This window comes from Aptenodytes forsteri, unplaced genomic scaffold, assembly GCF_000699145.1.
Source record: "Aptenodytes forsteri isolate BGI_AS27 unplaced genomic scaffold, ASM69914v1 Scaffold153, whole genome shotgun sequence".
Taxonomy (NCBI): Eukaryota; Metazoa; Chordata; class Aves; order Sphenisciformes; family Spheniscidae; genus Aptenodytes; species Aptenodytes forsteri.
Window position 1 is genome coordinate 252,246 of NW_008796178.1, and position 19,550 is coordinate 271,795.

General features: G+C 38.3%; 1 protein-coding gene across 1 annotated transcript in view; it reads left to right on the forward strand.

Annotated features, from left to right (window-relative positions):
• The window catches only part of STXBP4 (syntaxin binding protein 4), a 71,374-nt gene extending 52,643 nt beyond the window's left edge, over positions 1-18,731 (forward strand). The window contains exons 21-22 of the mRNA XM_009287663.2: positions 2,938-2,995; positions 18,511-18,731. Coding sequence (XP_009285938.1) covers positions 2,938-2,995; positions 18,511-18,622 — 170 coding nt within the window. The 3' untranslated portion in view covers positions 18,623-18,731. The remainder of the gene's footprint in view (positions 1-2,937; positions 2,996-18,510) is intronic.
• Positions 18,732-19,550: the final 819 nt, after the last annotated feature.

The window sequence follows — 19,550 nt, forward strand, 5'->3', positions numbered from 1 at the left end:
AACTCTGTAATTTTTTTAAGATGATAGATGCAGACAGCTGCAACCAAGATACATTATTTATGAAGTTTCATCAAAGACTGTAGCAATTCACAGAAGAAATGATAAATATGTAGGAAACCTAAGAGTTTATACAGGTTACATCCTGTATCTTTCAGACTATATTTCTGACTGTTTGAGCTCCTTTACCTCCCATTTACTCCAGGTGAGATCTTAGCAGTCTTGCAAAGCAAGTCCTAGGACAGGCAACAAATGTGACCCTGGAGGGTGTGAAAAAATAGAGCACGAGGAAGTAGATGAACTTATGAATGATTCATGGAGAAAGTGAGCTTGAAGGAAGTGAAGATGATGTCTAGGGAAATACGATGCAAAACATGAGAAGCCTCCTGGCTACCGTGGGAAATACCAAGAAATATAAGTACAAATCTAACAGTGAAGGAAAGGAGTAAAGGGAACAGCAGGGAAAAAATAGTGGAGAAAGAGTAGAAATGTGGAAAATAAAGGCATTTAAAAAACCTACAGATGTAGGTGGAACTTTGAAGCATATGAAGAGTGGATAGGATACACAATCCAATGCATATAAAGTCAAAAAGGCAAATAAAGCTGTGGAGATATCTCCAGAGTTTCATTTATAAGTTACAAACGTATTCAGTGTTTTTGAAAAGTACAGTCTTCATGGTTAAGAAAAGAATACAGAGCATCGGTTGTTATTGCTACCTACGTACCGTTCTTCATGTAGAAGGAAAAAAAAAAAGACATAATTTTAATCAAATTACTAGTGAAAAAAAGTGTAATTCTCACTGATGAATGAAACAGGTGATGTAGGGGATCCATGTGAGCACAGAGCAGATGCTGAGGTTTTATTCATAACTGAGCAAATCCGTTGTCATGTATTTTGGACATGAATGTTGCATGCAGGAATGAGGAAAGGCCAGGGCAGATGGAAGCAACTGAAGGATGAATCCAATTGCCATTTAAATCATTAGAAAATATCCATGTTCAGTAAAGGTCCCATCTTTTATGGGAGAGGAAGGAAGAACTAGTGATCATGTCTAGCATATTTATAACTGAAAACATCCTTTTCTTCCTTCCTTCATAGGAGTCAGAGCCTGAAACTGATACGCAGCAACTACCTTGTATTTAAAGGGAAGTAGCTGTGGATTATTCTCTCTCAAAGGTAGTAGGTGCCATGTTTTGAGGAGCAGATTGTATAGGTCTGTGCTAAATTGAAAATGGAAGAAGCCTGAGATAAGTGACTAATACGGGGTAAAAGTGAACGGAAAAAATTAATCCAATGTGCTTTTTGCTTTTCAAGTTGTACTAAACAATCATGGTGCTGTTCTACAATTAGCAATTCTCAAGTTCCCGAATTCTGGAGTTTTGGTAGACTTACTTGTTGCTCTTCACTTGGTGCCTACAGGTATAATTACTTCTCGGGTGGTTTGTACCTGCTTCACTGTGCCAAGTCATGATTCAGTAGCTGTAATGAACTCTGTTTATCTTTGAGAACTGAAGTTACCCCTTTCCAGATTTTTAAGAAGTAAGGACCACACTAGAGACAAGGATGTGACGGTGGAAGAACAGAAAAGGAGCCTTTTAAGAAAGAAATGCCAAAAAAATGTATGTTTGCACTTAGGGCATGCCTTGGTATGAAGCAGCTTTCAAAGATCATATGGTGCGTGCAGTCCAGCACGTTTTCCAAATAGAAGTTTTAAATCTAAAGCAGGCGCGCAGATGGTTCTAATGAGCTGGTCTTTGAGATATACTGCGACTTGAGCAAAAACAGTTTAACCCCTAAGACACTAACATTTTGAGATGACTTTCAGACTAAAGCACTTGCAGAACAATTTTTCATGCATATTTTAATTTTTAATAAATTTCTAGTCTCCAAAAAAGGGAGCTTTTTCAGGACCTTGCACTTTCCTTTATATATGTTACAGTACCACAACAGCATGCATCAGGAGCATTTTTGCACATTGACTGGTGCTTCTTTCTCCAGCACTTTTCAACCTCTACAAACATTTGGTTTTGAACAAATAGTAATAAAAAAGGTAAAGATTTCCTATGAAAATTTAATTTTTAAAGTGATATAGTATAGTGCCTTACTAAAAGTATTACTCATCATTCTCTTGGATGGGACTTTCAAACTAAGAACAAAGTCCAAGATTGAGTTTTTAAGACTAGTGTGACTGATAATTACAAAAGGGGAAGAGAGAGCGCAGTTTCTTAGTGTGTGTAAAAATGGCACCCTTTCAGAATTATTTATTTCAATTTATGCTAAACTTTTCAGTATTAAATACTTTAACTCCCAGAAACATTACTGTAAATCGCAAAATTAAGCAATGCATTTAGTAAATTAACCTTTGCCAGGATACGTAGACATAGATAAGTGTATATACGAATATCTGTACATATTTTCTCTGAATCTGTCTCTTAAGTGCCTTGGAGTTTGTGTCTAAATTCCCAAAGAATTATGCATAAACACAGAAGTTGGTGATAAACCAAACAGCAGCGGATTTCATTCTGCCCAGGCTTCTACCTCTTACAGTTATTAGCATCTGTATGTACCAGCTGTAAGAACAGACCGCAGCAGACCACAGGCATGGGGGGGTTTTGGTCACTTCATAGAGGTGTAAATTACAGTAAAAAGTTCAAAAAGAGTTAAGTGCTACACTCTAATTTGGCCAGACTGTCAGCTTCTACAAGAGAAATGCTAGTACTAAAAGTATCATCAAATGGTTTATAGCTTTGTAGCACAGCAAATATTTATTAAATTGTATTGTTTATATTATTGTCTATTGCAAAAATAGCAAGAATTCATTTATAATCTTTCTATGACATGGTTTGAAATTACAGCGTTCTAACTTACACCATTTCAAAACTATGTTCTTTGTGTCACCTAAGCTTTGAGAGACATCTTATTTCTTCATTTCATCTTAGGTCTGCCTTACGGATGGGAAGAAGCTTATACAGCAGATGGAATCAAATACTTTATCAAGTGAGTAGTTCTGGGGGAAAATGGGTCAGCATTGAAATAAAAGCACATCAAACTGAACGCATTTTTAAACCTAGAACGAATGGAAAAATGAGTAAAATAACAAAAGCTGTCATATGTTTTATATACATCTGTATTACCAACATCACTTGTTCTTTTCTGGTTTTTTGTGACTTCACTGTCCAGAGGGTCCTAGAGGGCTTAGTCACAAATCCAACTGAAATTCCGTGAGAACTGTGTCTCTCAATCCTTCAGATGTCTCTGAAAACCCTGGTCTACAATGTTGAGAACTTCCCCAGTTACATGTTTGACCCTATAATGGACCCAGGAGATAAGGGGGAAAAAAATCTCATCCCCTAAATAGTTTACAAGTATAAGTATCTATTTTTAAAAATGCCCTTATATTTTGGGGAAGTGGAAGAATTCTTAGAATTCTTTTAGATTTTTAGAAGGTAATGCTCTGGTTTCACCTAAATCTAAAGTTACTGATGGGTTTTTTGACATCATATCCTGCTCCCCTGTGTGGGAATAAGTTGTTCAGTTGCTGCAAGAGGGTGAAGGAACAGGACTGAAAGCATTTAGTTGTATTTACAAAATGATCAAGAGATTTCCAACTGCCATACCATTCATTTAGAAGAAAAGTCAGTAGACTCTAGACTTTGCACTTAAGATGCTAAATGGAGGCTTACTAACTCGAGTATCACAGAATATTGACATTTCACGGTATCGCTGGCTGCAGGTTAAGCAACTTTTATCCCATTGATAATGCCACTGAAGCTGCACCAGGTGCAAAAGCCTTCTCTCATGTTCTGCATATGTTCCGCATATAAACTCTTTCTTGTTCTTGATTTCTACCCTATGAAAATTGTACCTACGGTTTCCGTAGGGTTTGCTTTCTGTATTTTCAAGCGGTTGCCAAAGACAAAGCCATACTCTTCATAGCTGGCATATTAGAAATACTTACATTAACTAATAGGGAATTTCACTGACAGGTGTTCAGGATCGACATTGCAACAGTCAGCAGTTAGTACGCACCCCCACAAAAAAACTACAGAAACGTGTCTGTATCAGGAGTTACCTGTGATTTTTTTTTTAGAAGATATTGCAAACAAACTAATTTTTCAAAACTCTCCAGAGACTAGAGGAAAGGTGATACTGATAAGATGTTACAATAACACAGTGTCTAGAGCATAAAGAAAGCCTCTGCAAAAGCTTTAAAAGCAGTAATCATTTGAAGATGTAATCATCTGGGGGAATAAAAAAAAAAAACCCAAAGCACTAAGCTTTGGCCCTTGTTATTTGCTTTTTGGCTTTCCTTAACTATAAGATTTCCTTAGCGATCCTTTTTCTGAAAGACTAGAAGAAAAACTGCAGTGTAAGTTCATTATTTACAAAAAATGAAAAAAAGATAATATTCTTTTTTAAGCAAATCCAAAGTATGGTTTATATCCTGCTAATAGTTTGCAGGTAGGTAATTGAAAGCTTCTTTACAAAGACCTACTTGATAAAAGCTATAGGAATTTGTTGTATACTATAGGAAAGATTTTTTTCAATTGTGTTCTCTGATTCTGGAGGAAAAATGCGTGAAGAAGTAGGGTCGTGTGTATGTCCAGAAGCTTCAGGAAGTGAATTGGATAGTATGCAGTTGTTTTTTTCCAGAATATAGTGAAAAATAATTCATATAATATTTTTTTATTTTTCCTCTAAGAGATTGAAACAATTAGTGAAAAATATAATTCATCTCCATTCCATATATATCATGGATCATTGTTTAATTAATAGCTAAATATTCTAGCTGCTGAAATTCACATATTGTCTGATTCTTATAGGTACCAGGAAGACCCTGTTTTGCAGGTGGACTTCCACAGTCTCCTAAAAGACAGGAAAGGCAGCAAATAGGCAGCAAATAAATCTTTGCAGTGAAATAAAATTACTTTTATTCCAAACTCTTATAAAAGTCATGTAAATAACATTGACGTTTATGTATTAGCTAGCCAAGAAAAGCAGGGACCTTTTTTGTGTGGTTTTTTTCAGACATACCGCTCTGTTGTCCTTGACTCACCCCGTGGTGCCTCGAGCTAGATGTATTAAAGCAGACGTGTTTTTTTCTGCAGAGGTTTCCAAACATACCGTATATGATACTGCATTCCAGCTCTAATCAAAGGGCGGCTTTTATTTTCAGACAGATGTAGGTTACTACATGGGATTTGTACCAAAAAAAATTGTAGAAAAATAACTTAGGAAATGAAAGCAAATTAAAAGCAAATTTCACAGCAATGGAAATAAATACAAGAGCAACTATTAAAATAGAGCACTGTTCCCTTGGTCTCCATCTGTTGATAGAGGGGGCCGTTACAGGACAGTTGGAAAGTTAAGGTGGACGCTGGCTTCTGTTCCGGGTCAAACACTTGCAGTACTCTAGGTTTATACCTGCGTAACTGGAAACTGAGCTTGAAGATACTATTATCTAGCAATAATAGCAAACAAAAATTTAGCAGCAGAACAGAAGAAATCTCACATTCTTGAAGCATTTTCCCCTCTTTTTTTCCCTGGTTTTGTTACTGTGCTTCTCATACAAGTACTTATCTCGATGACTCAGCAGAAAGCTAGATTTCCTGAATATGCACAAGAAATTTCTTTTAAGTTCTGCACTTGGATGCTGAACTATTGCAGATGTGACAATAAGATGCATATTAGCAACAGTAGAATCTCAGCTAGTCTAGGTGCTGGAAGCCTAATTTGCAGAAAGCACCAGATGTTTTGCATGTTATCACCACTTGCTGAAACTACAGATTTGATTCGAGTAGTTCACATGAAAAAGCTTTTTCAGGAATTTTTCCATATCTGATCTTTGTTTGTTTATGACTCATGAATATTATTCCCTCTTCTTAGTGTGCTCCTAGCACTACAGGTGACAGTGCCCCAGGTTTTCCATCGTTGTTACCTTCTGTAATCTGTCCTATAAAGTTCTGCACGTCAGAGGCAAGGAAAATCTATCCATTTTAATTGCAGAGAAGAGTATGAAATCACCCTTCATGACCACTGTCTAAAAACTTCTATTCTTCCGAATGGAGTCACCACACTGAAGTGGTGTTCAGAGCTCTTAATGCGGTTCATTAGAATGGAATTAAGTGAGCATTGCAGTAAGACATCATGGTAATTAATATTCCTTTTAACTATTTCCTTATTTTGCTTTCATCACTGTTTCCAAATGCCTTTACAGAGCATAAGCCAGGCTTTTTGCACGCTTGAAAATTCATACCTCTTACTACACTTGGTAATGTGTATGAAGTCAGTCTGAGAAAGTTAACTATTTAGAGCAAGGAGCAGGGGTTGCGCAAGTCCCTTGTTTCTAACACTGAATGGTAGAGATTTCATGAGGAAAATTCTATCCAACGTTGAAAATACCCTTTTCTAGGAGGAACTTAGCTTGAGGTGCATCTTACCAGCTGATCCTTTTCAGTGGGATTTAATCTAATTGTTTAAATGGGGATTAGCAGAATAGTTGATACTTTACAGCCCTGGTACTAATACTGTAACCTTCTTGTTCTCTGTGGCTGTGAATTTCAATCCTTTCATTCTTTGGTGTTTCCAACAGCCAAGGCCATGAGGGGCTTAAGAGTATTTCAACACTAGCCCACTTCCATGTATACAAACAGATAGAAAAACATGTTATAATTCCCGAAGCGTAGCCACAATTAAACTGATCTTCTACGTGAATTGTCAGTTTTCTTATTATGCAGTCAGGCTGTGAGGCTATATAGAAGCTGTAATGGCTCTGTTTAAATCCACAGCAGTTTTACAATATGCTAAGGACAATCAAATATTATTTTAATTAGTGGTTGCCTTCAGTTCCAATGTGCTTTATTGAGCCATCAAGTAGCTGAGTCCATAAATCTATATGTTATAAATCTAATGCAGTAAACACCCCAGAATGGAATCTTAATAGCACATAAGCTTGAGACAGCTTGCTGTGAAATTTCCATAAATATCTCTGAAGGGGGTGTAGCAATATGAAGTGCATGAGAAATCAGAGTTTAAAAGAAGCAAACCAGCTGGCTTGTGTTACACACTAAAGTGAAACCCACTTATGTGAATAACTGACATGAATAAAACATTTACATGGCTGTATTCCTAAGGGGTTGAACAGCTCTCTGTACCTACCAGGGAAAGCTGTATCTTGTCCATGAATACTCACCTTAAGACAATTTTTGAAATCGCCTCTTTTATTCAGGAAATCATTTCAGACTCTCCGTAAATTATTTTCAATCAACCAGGTTGCTAAGATCAGTCACAACGTACTGGCAAGTGAGAGAAAACTACCTTTAGACTGCTGGCGTGTCATAAACTCGCATGGTTCTGTGCTAGGCATTAGGGTCACGTGTAATGGCTTACCATGAAATAGCAAACTAATGTAAGCCTCTCTGAGTTACATCTCAGTATGCATTGGGGAAAAAAAGCAAGTTCAAGTGTCTGACTAATATATAAATTAACAGTTATCAGAAGGCCAAAAATTACACCGGTAGACTAAAAGGTAGGGATCGGCTTCATTGCTAGTATAACTGTGCTTTCCTCCTGCTGGAAAGTAAGGGTTGAGTTTGGTCCCAGATATGTTTTAAGATAACCTGATGTACTTTAAAGTAATGGAGAGGGCAGGCACTCTTTTATTTTGCATGTAGCAATACGCTCAGTCATTCATACATAGCACCAGATTCATGCCCCGCCAATTAACGTGTAACAGAAACACAATACCGGTGCCTGTTTCCTCACCAATTTACATTTGGTATTTCTGTCGCCATTTATATCAGCTGATTTAGTTAAGAAGAGTTGAGATTCTGACCTCGTTTGCTCAAAGTGACAATTGAATGTAGCCTAATGGGGTTTTCAGCAGTCCATTGCAATTCCAAAATCATAGAATAAAATGATGGAAAAGTCTAGATTGGAAGGGTTGTCTGGAGGTCATCTCGTTTAACCTTCTGTTGAAGAGTAAGTTACCCAGAGCCCTGTCAAACCAAGTCTTGAATATTTCCAGTGAGGGAGATTCCACCACCTGTCTGGGCACCCTATTCCAGTGTTCAGTTGTTCTCACAGTAAAGAATATTTTCTTAACATAGATGGAATTTCCCCTGAAGCAACTTGTGCCCATTGCTTCTTGTCCGTTGCCATGCATCTTTGTGAGAAGAGTGCCTCCATTTTCTTTATAACTAACTTTTAGGTGTCGGAAGACTTTGATTAGACACCCCCACCCCACCCCCTGAGCTTTCTCTTCTCTAGGCTGAACAAACCCAATTCCTTCAACATTTCTTCATGTGCCAAGTTCTCCAGCCCTCTAATCATCTTGGTGACCTTCCACTGGATCCTCTCCAATTTTTCCAATGTCTGTCTTGAACTTGGAGGACCAGTGTATTGACGAGGCCCCACATAATAAGGTAAAAAAGTTAGATATTAATTAATTTTACTTACTAGATTATTAAGATGGCTATTCGTCTGTTGTAAGTTACTGATGTTCTAATTTAAATTCCTGTCCCAAATAGACACTTTATCTGTTAAACCCAGAAACACGAAGGGGCTAACAAGCCCTCATAAAGTATCACCTACATCCAGATGCGCATGTATGCGCTTACCGGTCAGCTGGGAGGCATTAGGATGGGAGAAGTTTTGTAAGTAAGAGAGGGTTCCTCTTGTTCACTTTTAAAGCTAGTCACGTGGCTGTTTTTGCCCAGGTTTAGTTCAGGTGTAACGCTGGCTGAGTTTACGAAGTGTTGTAACCGCTATTAGAACAAAATTTCACTTTTGTTGTATGCTCTGGCATTAAAGTCCTCCTGGAAGTCACAGCACTGCTGCAGTGCAAACAGAAAGCGTATTCTATCATTGAATGGATTTTGTGAATTAGTAACTTCTGGGTTTGATTTTTAAATAGGAGAAGGAGTCTACGCATAACTTTGCTCTCCCAGTGAAGTATCATATATGCTAATTAATTAATGGTTATACGCTGGTGGTTTAGAATCACAGGGGAACAGTACAGAAGAGCATAGCTGGGACACTAATTTTTTCCCAGAAAACCGATTATAGTTAATCTCTTCCATCCTCCCACTGTGTTCACCTTTAACATATGGCAGCTCTGTATCATGAGACTGGCACCTAAAATTAGGTAGGGCCTTGCTATTCTCCCTCCCACGCCCACCCACTCCTTGCATATGTATACAGTTTGTAAGGACCAGCTGTGAATTTTGCCCCTGTAAACACTGTTTTTCTAGCTTTTTAGTAGGACTAGATTCCAACTATTCCACATTAACTGTTATTTTCCTCAAGAACATTTATCTTAAATTAAATTTTCCTGAAAGACAAGTAAAAGTTCCCAGATTGGGATCTTCTCCCTTAGATGTATTAGGGTCTGTGATGTTTCCTATCTTATACCAAAGGGGAAACAGTAATATTTGATTTAGGATTATCTTTCAGCAGTTTATCTAAAAATCAGCAGTTTCACATGGAAGCATTGTGTGCTTCAGTGTGACAAAGTAGGCAATGAAAGCGCTCTGACAGTATACCAGTACAACTGAGAATAGAATTTGGTTCATGTTAAGTAGGAGCCTAAAGTCAATACTTGTGAAATACAATTAATAAAAACCACACATGACATGTTCTGGTAGCTTTTGAAGTCACACCTAACAAATCAGGCTTCCACTTAGAAAGCCAACATATCATACTTACATATTTTATAATATTCTATTTTGTTTGGTTTTGCTTGGGAAGGAGCCATCATTAATTTTACTGAAAGCTGGGCATTCACAGAAACTGTTTATGATTTTATGACTGAACTAAGAATAGCTCACACCTAAAATCAGGCTTCCACTTAGAAAGCCAACATATCATACTTACATATTTTATAATATTCTATTTTGTTTGGTTTTGCTTGGGAAGGAGCCATCATTAATTTTACTGAAAGCTGGGCATTCACAGAAACTGTTTATGATTTTATGACTGAACTAAGAATAGCAAAGCATGTGTGATAGATGAAGGACTTCTGTAGTATAAACATTGACGTTTTATAGCACTAGAGATAAAGGTATCATCATAAAAGGAAAATAAATCACAGTTGATTTTACTTACTGCATGCTAAATTGAAAAAAAAAGCTGTTCCTTTGATAAGGGTACTCTACTGATCTAGAAGTAAACTTCTGTATGGTTGTTTCAGTGACTTCAGAGCAGCAAACTAAGAAAAACGGTGATCGGCCGTACTGAACATGCAGTTGGAGTTCCCCCGGCTTGAACCCAGTACCAGCTCTGCTCCCAACTCCCTGTACCGCAGTAGGCAAGTTAGTTGCACCAAAATTATCAGTTATCAAAATCATCATTGTAGGTGTCCCCATCTTAATAACTTTGATGTTTTGTGAGTAGGAATGGGTATTTTGAGGCATGGAGTGCTCTCTGGTTTCACTGCGTTCAAAGAAAGATGCAATTACTTTGCATCTCTTAAAATTGGACCTTTCCTATTTTACATGTCACTCAAAAATAGAGGTTGCTTTTGAAAATGTTTCCTTTTACCTGTCATCCTCAAGTCGTCCTATCTGAAAACAGAGGAAAGAATTGTTATATAGTCACAAGAAGTTGCAAATACTGAAATAAAACTGGCTCAGCACTAATCAAGTGCTAACTGTTATTACTACTTTTTAACGTATAACGATCCAAAGCTCTCTGCATCCATCAGCTCAACATCAGCTCAAACACTTTCAGATGCAACGGTATGAATTTGGGTAATCCTGACGTTTTTCTTTTTGATTTTTGGATAACCAGCTCGAGACATCCCAGAGAACTTTTATTTTCACAGTGTGTTAATGCCGGCTGTCTGAAGTACATGACTCTCTGCTGTGTCTCAAGTTGGTCACCAGGAATAAATACATCCAGAAGTAACAGTCCTCTTCGAAAATCGTGCCCCCGGTTGTTCTTTGTTCACAGTCACTGTTGAATGAAGAAAGACTTCTTAAAAGACACAGCAATGACTGAGTGTAAGACATTTTGCTAACTAAAAATTCTTGAAAATTACAGATAGCCAGGATGAGATGAAAATTCAAGATAATTTCTATGGTTTAGAAATGGTTTATTGCCAGATACTTGGGTTGTAGGGAATTCAGTTTCTCTGATTTTCACTGAAATCATTTTGCATGACTATAAGGAAAATAACCTCCGATGTAAAACTAGGAAACTTGGCATTGGATTTTATGATAACAGGAGCTTGTAATACAAGAATGTTAAGACCTTAAGCTGCTTTTGGTTGGGCAGTTTTTTTTCCTGAGAGGTTGTTTGTTTTTTAGTATCAAGAACCAAAATGGAGAAACATTCTTTCAGCTTCCACAGATACTGCACGCTCTGTCCAGGCTCTGGCCTGTCATATAAGGCAGCTGTTAAAATTTCTTCTGTGAGAAAATACATGAAGCTGAAATTATTTTTTGCTCTTGACCTACAAATCCCACTGAAATCAGCGTGCTGATTTTTGTTACCTCTGCTGGGCAATTTTACTGTTGCACTGATGTGATCACAGGTGTAATTCTCACCTATCTAGTTACTTCGATGCGTAGGACTGCAAATGTGAAAGTTCAGACTCCTACTAAATTTTCCTGTTAGGGCAGGATTTGGCACTTGTGGGATAAGTCACGTACACCCTCAGTTCTGAGATCCCCCTGGGTTTTGGGAGAGCCATCAGAAGCAGAACAATGCACAGCAAGGTTTTTTCAGTATGTGTTTCACCTGAAGCGTGGGCCTAAGCCACCGCTTAAGCTTTGATTGATTTTAGTACACAGGTAGTTAAACGTAAGCCTTGAGCATGCTCCAGGCTGTGGTAGAAAAAAACCTTATGTGATCTTGGCCTAAATCTGCAACATCTATCTCATCAGGGTATCAGGCCCGTGATGATAAGACAGGACTGATACGAAGTGAGCAAACTGGTTGCACAATTCGTCACACAACTTAACGCTGCTGATCTTTATGTTCTGATGCATTTGCAAATAAACTGCACCAGACGTTTTATGATGTTCACTTAGAGACACAGGATTATGAGTAACTGCATATATTAAAATAGCACTTTTAGAGTAACAGCAGTTGGCTAATACTGGGGTGAGATAGATTTCAGGTAGCGGTTTAGAACTGTGAAAAGTTTGCATGTCCTGCCACTCAAACCTTTGGGCTTATTCAGCCTTGGCTCAGATCCTGCTGTTATTACTGTTTTTATTTTAGATTGGGCCATTTCTTTATTGTTGACAATTTTCAATGATATAGCACACTATTTGGCTATGTAAATCTTCTTCCTAGGGATATCTGCCTTCTGAAACTGCTCACAGATTTTTCTTAGTAGACAAGTGTTTAATCGGTTTAATCAAGGAATAAATAGCGAGACTGCCTTCTGGGGTTTCACTTTATATCCCTCTATCTTTAATTAATACTCAAGCAAATTCTGCGATCCCTGAGGGAAATACAGGAAACATTTATGTCGCCTTAGGACACAGTTCCATGAGGTGACAAGTGCTCTCGATCTTAACACAGCCAATAAAAGTTAAGGTCACTGCCATCTTCCAGGACCTGCCCAGCATCTCCTGGGGTACTATTATAGGCTGTATGTTCCTTTTGAAATGTTGTCTTGAAAGAGGGTCCAGTCTTAAACCAATTTTAACAAAAAGGGGAAAGAAAAAAAGAGCGTTCAATTTCAGATAATCTGATTTTGATAAATACAATACAAAAACCCTTCCCAAACTGCCTACAGGTTCCATGTCTGGGAACGGTCTTCCCTAGATGCTCTCAGGATTGATTGATTGATTATAGTTGCATCAACGTCACTCAGCTGTTTTATTTTGTTCTAATTGCTTATCTACTAAATTAAAATCCTTTAGTTACAGTTCAGAATAAGTTATTCCTTGCAGATCCTCCCAGCATTTGCTCTTCAAAATAGCAGGAGTTGTCAGTTGCTTGGCTTGGTATCCCCTTACGGCATTTAACATCTGCTTTCCAACCACTGGTGTTTTCAAAGGGGATACCAAACATGACAGATATCATGAGTGGCTCTGCAGGTGTGTGCTAGCTCTGAGCGCTTATTTCATGGTAAACACTGGTGTGGAAGAAACAAAAAATTATTAACAAGTTTAAATTCATAAGGGACAACAGCAAAGTGTTAAAAGCACTGGCTCTTGAAAGCTGAGAAATAGTTCTGCTCCCAAAAATCATGCAATCCTAAATAAAATTAGGAATGCATTCAGAAAACGTGTCAGGCGCAGCACCAGTAACTACACATTATATTCAGTCTACTTGTGCAGATTGTAAAGCGATTTAGAAATACTACCAGGTAGAGGTTTGAGGGCAACAGAATTAGCACACTGCCAGCATTTAGACCATCCTGCGTGCCAAATCTTGCTGTAGAGTATTTATCTAAACTCCACACTCATGGGAGGGAGCTGGGCCATAACAAAAAGGTCTGCGATCACCATGATCCTGTGGTCTGCCTTCAGGAGCAGCAGCTCCCTGGTACTCCCTTACATACTCCATTGCCACCTGCTGGCACGAGGAAGGGTAATTCTGTCTCACCCTACCCAAGACATGAAGGTCTTCAAGGTGCCTGGTGCCAGCTAGGACTACTCCATTTTTGTGCAGGATCTATTTTAGATGGTATATTTTCTTATTATGCAATGTTTCAGAAGGCGCATAAGGAATGTTGGTCACGGCCCAAGAGACTTGCATTAGCAAGTTAGAGAAGTATGAGTAAAATAGAGATGAAAGAGCCGGGTACGTTCTCAAAGGTGCAAGATTTGGGACAGTGGGTTTTAAAGAGAATAAGGTATCCTTGCAAAGCAAAAGGCTATTCCAGGCACAAGGGGAACAAAAACAACGGCCCAGCAACAAAAGACAAAGGCAGTGATTAAAACAAATCTTGCAAAGCCGTGTGTAGTCCAGCAAAGAGCTACACGGACAGATTCTGTGCAAGAGCAAGCAGGGAAGATGATATAACCTCTAGAGGAAGGATTAAGTGTCAGGATCTTCATTCAGTGGCATTGTTCTTTATTTTCCTGTTGCTCTGGCCCTCATTAGCCTCCAAACCACCACTGCATGGGGGCTGCATACTAGTGTGTAACAAAGGAACGCACAGTCCCCCGTAGAGCTAGTCATCTAGCAGATGGCGTATACTCCTTTCACAGTAACTTCAGAACTCCCACGGGGATATGCGTGTAAGTCTAAAAACTAAAAAAAGCACAATATGGAATATATTTCTGGGTAGTATAGAGCATGTCCCCTTCCAACCCGTTGCATCTACATCTAGCAGTGCTATTTGCTACATTTTTTAATGATTAGGTCAATAGCAACAGTGAAAGTACTAAAGGTTAAAGCTTTCAGAGTGTGCCGTTGCCTGTGCCTCAGCCTTACGGTTGTCAGCAGTACTACACCGCGACAGTGGCTTTGCAAAAATTTTCGACGGTGCACAGATCGGTAAAAGCTCCATCGAGCATCAGTACTCTTTAGCTGAGCATTATTCCATTTTAAAGGGCTAGCGAAGTTTGGGAAAACAAAACGTAAGATAAGAAGGGTTAAAAGTTTAGCAAAATTAATACTATGGATAAAACGGCTTAGGTTATTGGGTATGTTCAGTTAGGGAGGAAAATAGCTACCGTGGGTTTTGTGTTACTTCATAGGAGCAGAGTTCTGCTTTCACTTTCATCTTCAAGACTGCTCAATTTGGTAGAGCAGCACAGGGTTCATATGAGGGCAGAATTTGTCTTTCCAAGTTCAGATACAACTAAGTTCTATTTGGCCCCTAATGAATAATGGTCATTATGAGAGTTTGGCTGATTAATTGTTGAAGGCTGCATCTTGTCTCCTGAACAGATCTCAAACAAATGGGTCTTGCACAAGATTGCTCCTTTTAAAGCTAAGTAACCCTGGTGCACTGGAAAAATTCAGCCAGGTGTTACGGATGTGGTCCCATATCAAAAGGAAAAAAAAACCCAAAGAATACCGCAGGACTGCTTTGTAGCTCAGCATCCCGCACAGTTGTGTTGTCTGCAAGACTCTTCATGATTCCCTGTTAGGCTCCAGAGTTTGGCCCTAGCTGGAGAATACAATTTAAGGTGAAAAGCATGTCTTGATAATGCTCAAAATCTAACAAAGATGCAGACATTTTTTCCTTTGAATTACTCCTTTCTTAAAAGGTTAAATTCTCATTTTAAAATAAATCATTTTCCATGCAAATAAGTAAGAGCCATAAGGAGGGTAATTATGACGGTATTTTAAAAAATTCACTACCATTTCTTTGCCAAAAAAATCCCTGTGTTCTCATGCTTTGTTTTTCCAGGCTCTAAAATTTGTCCTGCAATTTAGTAATGTTAAAAAGACAGAATAAGCTACTGACATATTTCCAGATCAAATGTCTCTGTTTTCTAGCAATAAATTTGGCTACCCTCCGATAGCAATGACTTGTTTGAAAACCTGAAAATCTTTAAATATTGTTAATTGCTCTGAAAATGTGAAACGAATCTTTTGAACAAGAACATTGGCAAATGGAAAACATTTTACATTTAGAATTTGTAATGCTGGCTTTCAAAATATTCCTTTAATATTCAAAACAGTTTCATCAATTAAACAAAACCTAGAGGTAGATTTGAATTCCCTCTCACTTTTATTGCTGGCCCTAACACACAAATCAGAGAGGATGTATTTCTAATACAAGAATGTTCTGCAAACCAGTAAATCTGGGATTATCTCTTCGGACTGATTATGTCAAAGCTCTTTAGCCACAGCACTTTTGGAGAGCTAAAAATAAATAGCAGGGGGTTTGTACATTTATTCTGTACCTAAATAATCTGTGCGTATTGTGTGTGTCTGTCTGTCAACAATGTGAGACATGGTACCTGGACTTAACATTTATTTATAAGAGTTCTTTTCCTAGTAAGGATTTTGGCAAAGGGTTTAAACCAAACTGTCCTACTAGAAGCATTCATGGGATAAAGTCTAGTGCAAGTTTACAAGAACTGAGTTCAGATCAGAAGCATTTACTGCAGATTGGTATTAGGGCAAACTTTGGCCCCATATATTTTGAAAATGGATGAAAACTAGTTCTCTTCTATCTTACCAGTGATTAAACAATGTTACGTCATTGAATATAGAAAACTGTAATCCTGATTTCTATGCCACAATTCTGCACTATTAAAGAACTGCAGAATTTTTGCATTTAATCTGTATGAGAACAAAATCAAGTTCTTACAGCAGTTAGCAGAAAGTTAGGCATGCTATCATTTGCCTCCTGGTCCTAAAGCATGCAAGAGGAAAATCTTCTGAACATGCTGGGACTTTAATTTAGAGGGATATCTTCAGTATTAAGCCATAATGACTAATTTTTTTTAGTTTTGAATTGAAAAAAAAAAAATCATGGCATTTCCTGACAGTGTGGAAGACATTGCAGAAAAATTCAGCAAAGACATTTTCCACAGTGTATTTACAAATATAAATATATTCATAATATAAATACGAATACATCTATTTCCCTGTGTTGTGGAATAATGGGAACGATGTTCTTGATTAGACACATTTCCTCTTAAAATGGAATTTTATTCACAACTCTCTCCTAAAACGTGTAAGGAGTTTCTTCATATTCTTCATGTTGGCTATCGTCTGACTTGGTAAACACTGGAAACTTAGGGAAAGTTGCTCTTATTCCTAGTAAAAATGGTACATTCACTTTCCTAGAATGAAATGATTACTGTACCTGAGAATGGTCAGTATCTGCTGCGTTGTATTTTCTGTAGCGACATGTTGCTCAGTTATACTTCTGTTTTAACTTCTGTGACATTGATCCTGCAGCCCAGTAAGGCGATGCACGTTTTTGTATTACACTCGTGAAGGAATGGAGTCCATCCAGTGCTGCTCTGACCAAATAAGCACTTACGCCTTGCTTTTACACGTAACTGGAGCTTTTGGGTTTGTTGGTTTTTTAAGGATAAGAACTGAGGATATGGCCTTTATCTTCCCCATTTTCTTTTTCTTGCTTGGTCCTTACTCCTCAGGTGTTGTTTCAGTTGAAGTAGTGGCTAAATTCACAGACTACCAGTTCAGAGAGAGGTTAATCTAGTTAACGCAGCTCAAGATGTGATTTACGTTAGCACCGTTATTTACCTCTTGGTGAACAGTGGTGTTGTCCTCATCATAGCCAACTTACTCTGAGCTCAGAGTACTCAAAGGAAAGGTGTGACTACAAGGTGAGATCACTGCACGGTAGCATTGACTGGAAAAGTGATCCCCATACCCATAACTCAGTGGAGTGGAACATTGACTCATATTCCTGCTTTAACATATCGATTTCCATAATCGGATATTCAAGAGAGCATTCTTGAAGACAGAAAGACAAAAATCTGTTTTCACTTGAAAAGGTGACTCTAGAGTAGTTCCATCATGGCACTTCATATTTAATTAAACCAGTGCACCTGGAAGGTGAGTGTAGGCATGGGCTTTAGGTACACTCTATGTTAGAAGTTGGGAGAAGAGCTGTTTGTCTTTTCTGGTGTATATTGTATGTACAGTATTTTTCAGCTAGGTCTTGTAATGAACTTACATTACAAAATTCATCTTTGCACTGGCTTGACTATAAAAACTGTGAATTTATTAGCAAGATTTTTTTAAGTGAAAAGAAGCTATTTCCTTTACCAAGAACACATTATTCCAGAAGGGAGAAGAGGCTGTGTCTTGCCCACACACAGTATGGCTAGCATGCATACCACCAATCATAAGGTGTACAGTGTTCTCACCCGCAAACAGTAAGCCTATTCCATTTATCTGTCCTTACCGAGCCTCGATCAGGTTCTTTCCATTGATACAGAATCTTACCAAAAACTATAAAGCAGCTTAGACTGCATGTCAAATGTAGGGTTTAAGCCTTAAAAAGTAGTACTGACTCCCTTTTATTACATGTGTAAAGGCTGTGGAAGCATGTCCAGAATTTGGTCTAGAGGACATGTAAAGAACGTCCTTTTTTGCATTTATTCGTCAACCTTTTTCTGCAAGAAGAGGAATGGCTTAATGATGCTGGAATATTAGTTCATGTTCTAACAAACTGAGCGTATTTCCGTGATGTGATTCCACATTTGGTCAGCTTCCTCTTGACCGCTGTGCCTCAGCCTTTAACTGGTCTGATGGCGATGTTAATACCTTGCTAGCTTGTCGGAGCTTTGTAAGACTTTGCTAGTCTGGGCTGTACGCTGTTGCTGGGTTAATTGTCTACAGCTCTATCAATTAACAGGAGACGTCACCAGTCTGTATCAGGAGTCTCTTACAAAAGCATTTTCTCTAATGTATTGGGAAATGAGACCTTCAGTCCAGGTTCTAGCACCCAGAAGACTCCACATTTTGTTTGTAAAATCTCATAGTTGGCGAGAAAAAGAGAATTCTGTATTTGAAAGTGCTGTAATGATCATTACAAATCCAGATTCCATCTGGTATTTCTTGTTTTGAGATTGGCAAGCCTCTTTTTTTTTTTTCTTGTTTCTTTTTAGCCATGTGACACAGACAACGTCATGGATCCATCCCGTAACAAGCGCACTAAGCTTGCTTTGCTCTGAGGACGATGACGATGGAATAAGAGAGCTTCCCGGGTCCAAGAGCTGAGGACGTCTGTTAACAGAAAGTAGTTTGTCTAGTTTCAGTACATTAGTGATGCACACTTCTTAATCTGCGTGTTTTCTAGTCTAATGTAATAGTACCCGATGACGTTTTTCCCCTTCAAGTACAAAAGGTGCAGGGGCTGCAGAAGTCTCCCTTCAGTCCTTAATCTGTCCCAGTTCGGTGTGCAGGGATCAGTCTTATCTTAAGGCCTGATCCAGCCTGTTCATGACTTCTCTGTCGGCGTAACTCTACCGACCTGAAGTGAAAGTTTCACAGCTTTGACCGGCACGAGGGTTAAGACTGGGACATTGGTTGTAATTTCACATGGTAAATTCCCGGTAATGGTTGACTGAAAGATGCAAGGTGAGCTTTTTTCCTTTTTTTAACCAATGCTAGTGATGTAATGTAGATGCCTTTTCTTCAACTACTGAAAATTTTTACTTTTATGGAAGAAATTTGCAAATTAGTTTTGCTAATAGAAATTTAGCAATTTATTACAAGTATTGGAGCCCTGATGGCTTTTAAAACAAATACTTATTAAGATTGGTGGTTTGGGCCTTAGAAAAATGAGTCTTTGATAAGTTGTCAGGTAAAAAGAAACAGTTTTGGTAGAGGACACCATACTCTGTCAACAATATGAGGCAAGAATGAAAATTATTCTACTTTTGTACTCTGCTAAACCGATACATACATGCATCAAATACTTCAGTGGAAGCTGTGAAGTTTCAAGTACAATGAAACCTGTGAAACCACCTCCAGGATCAGCAGCAATCAGTCACCTCCTCAAAGTTGGTCTTTAAGTAGAACAAAATCATTTTGTGCACATTGGTGATGATTTAAAGAGGATACAGAAAATGACAGGGGGTGCTGGTGCAATCTAATGAACAGGTTTCACTGTACCTCTGTCGTGGTTTAACCCGGCAGGCAGCTA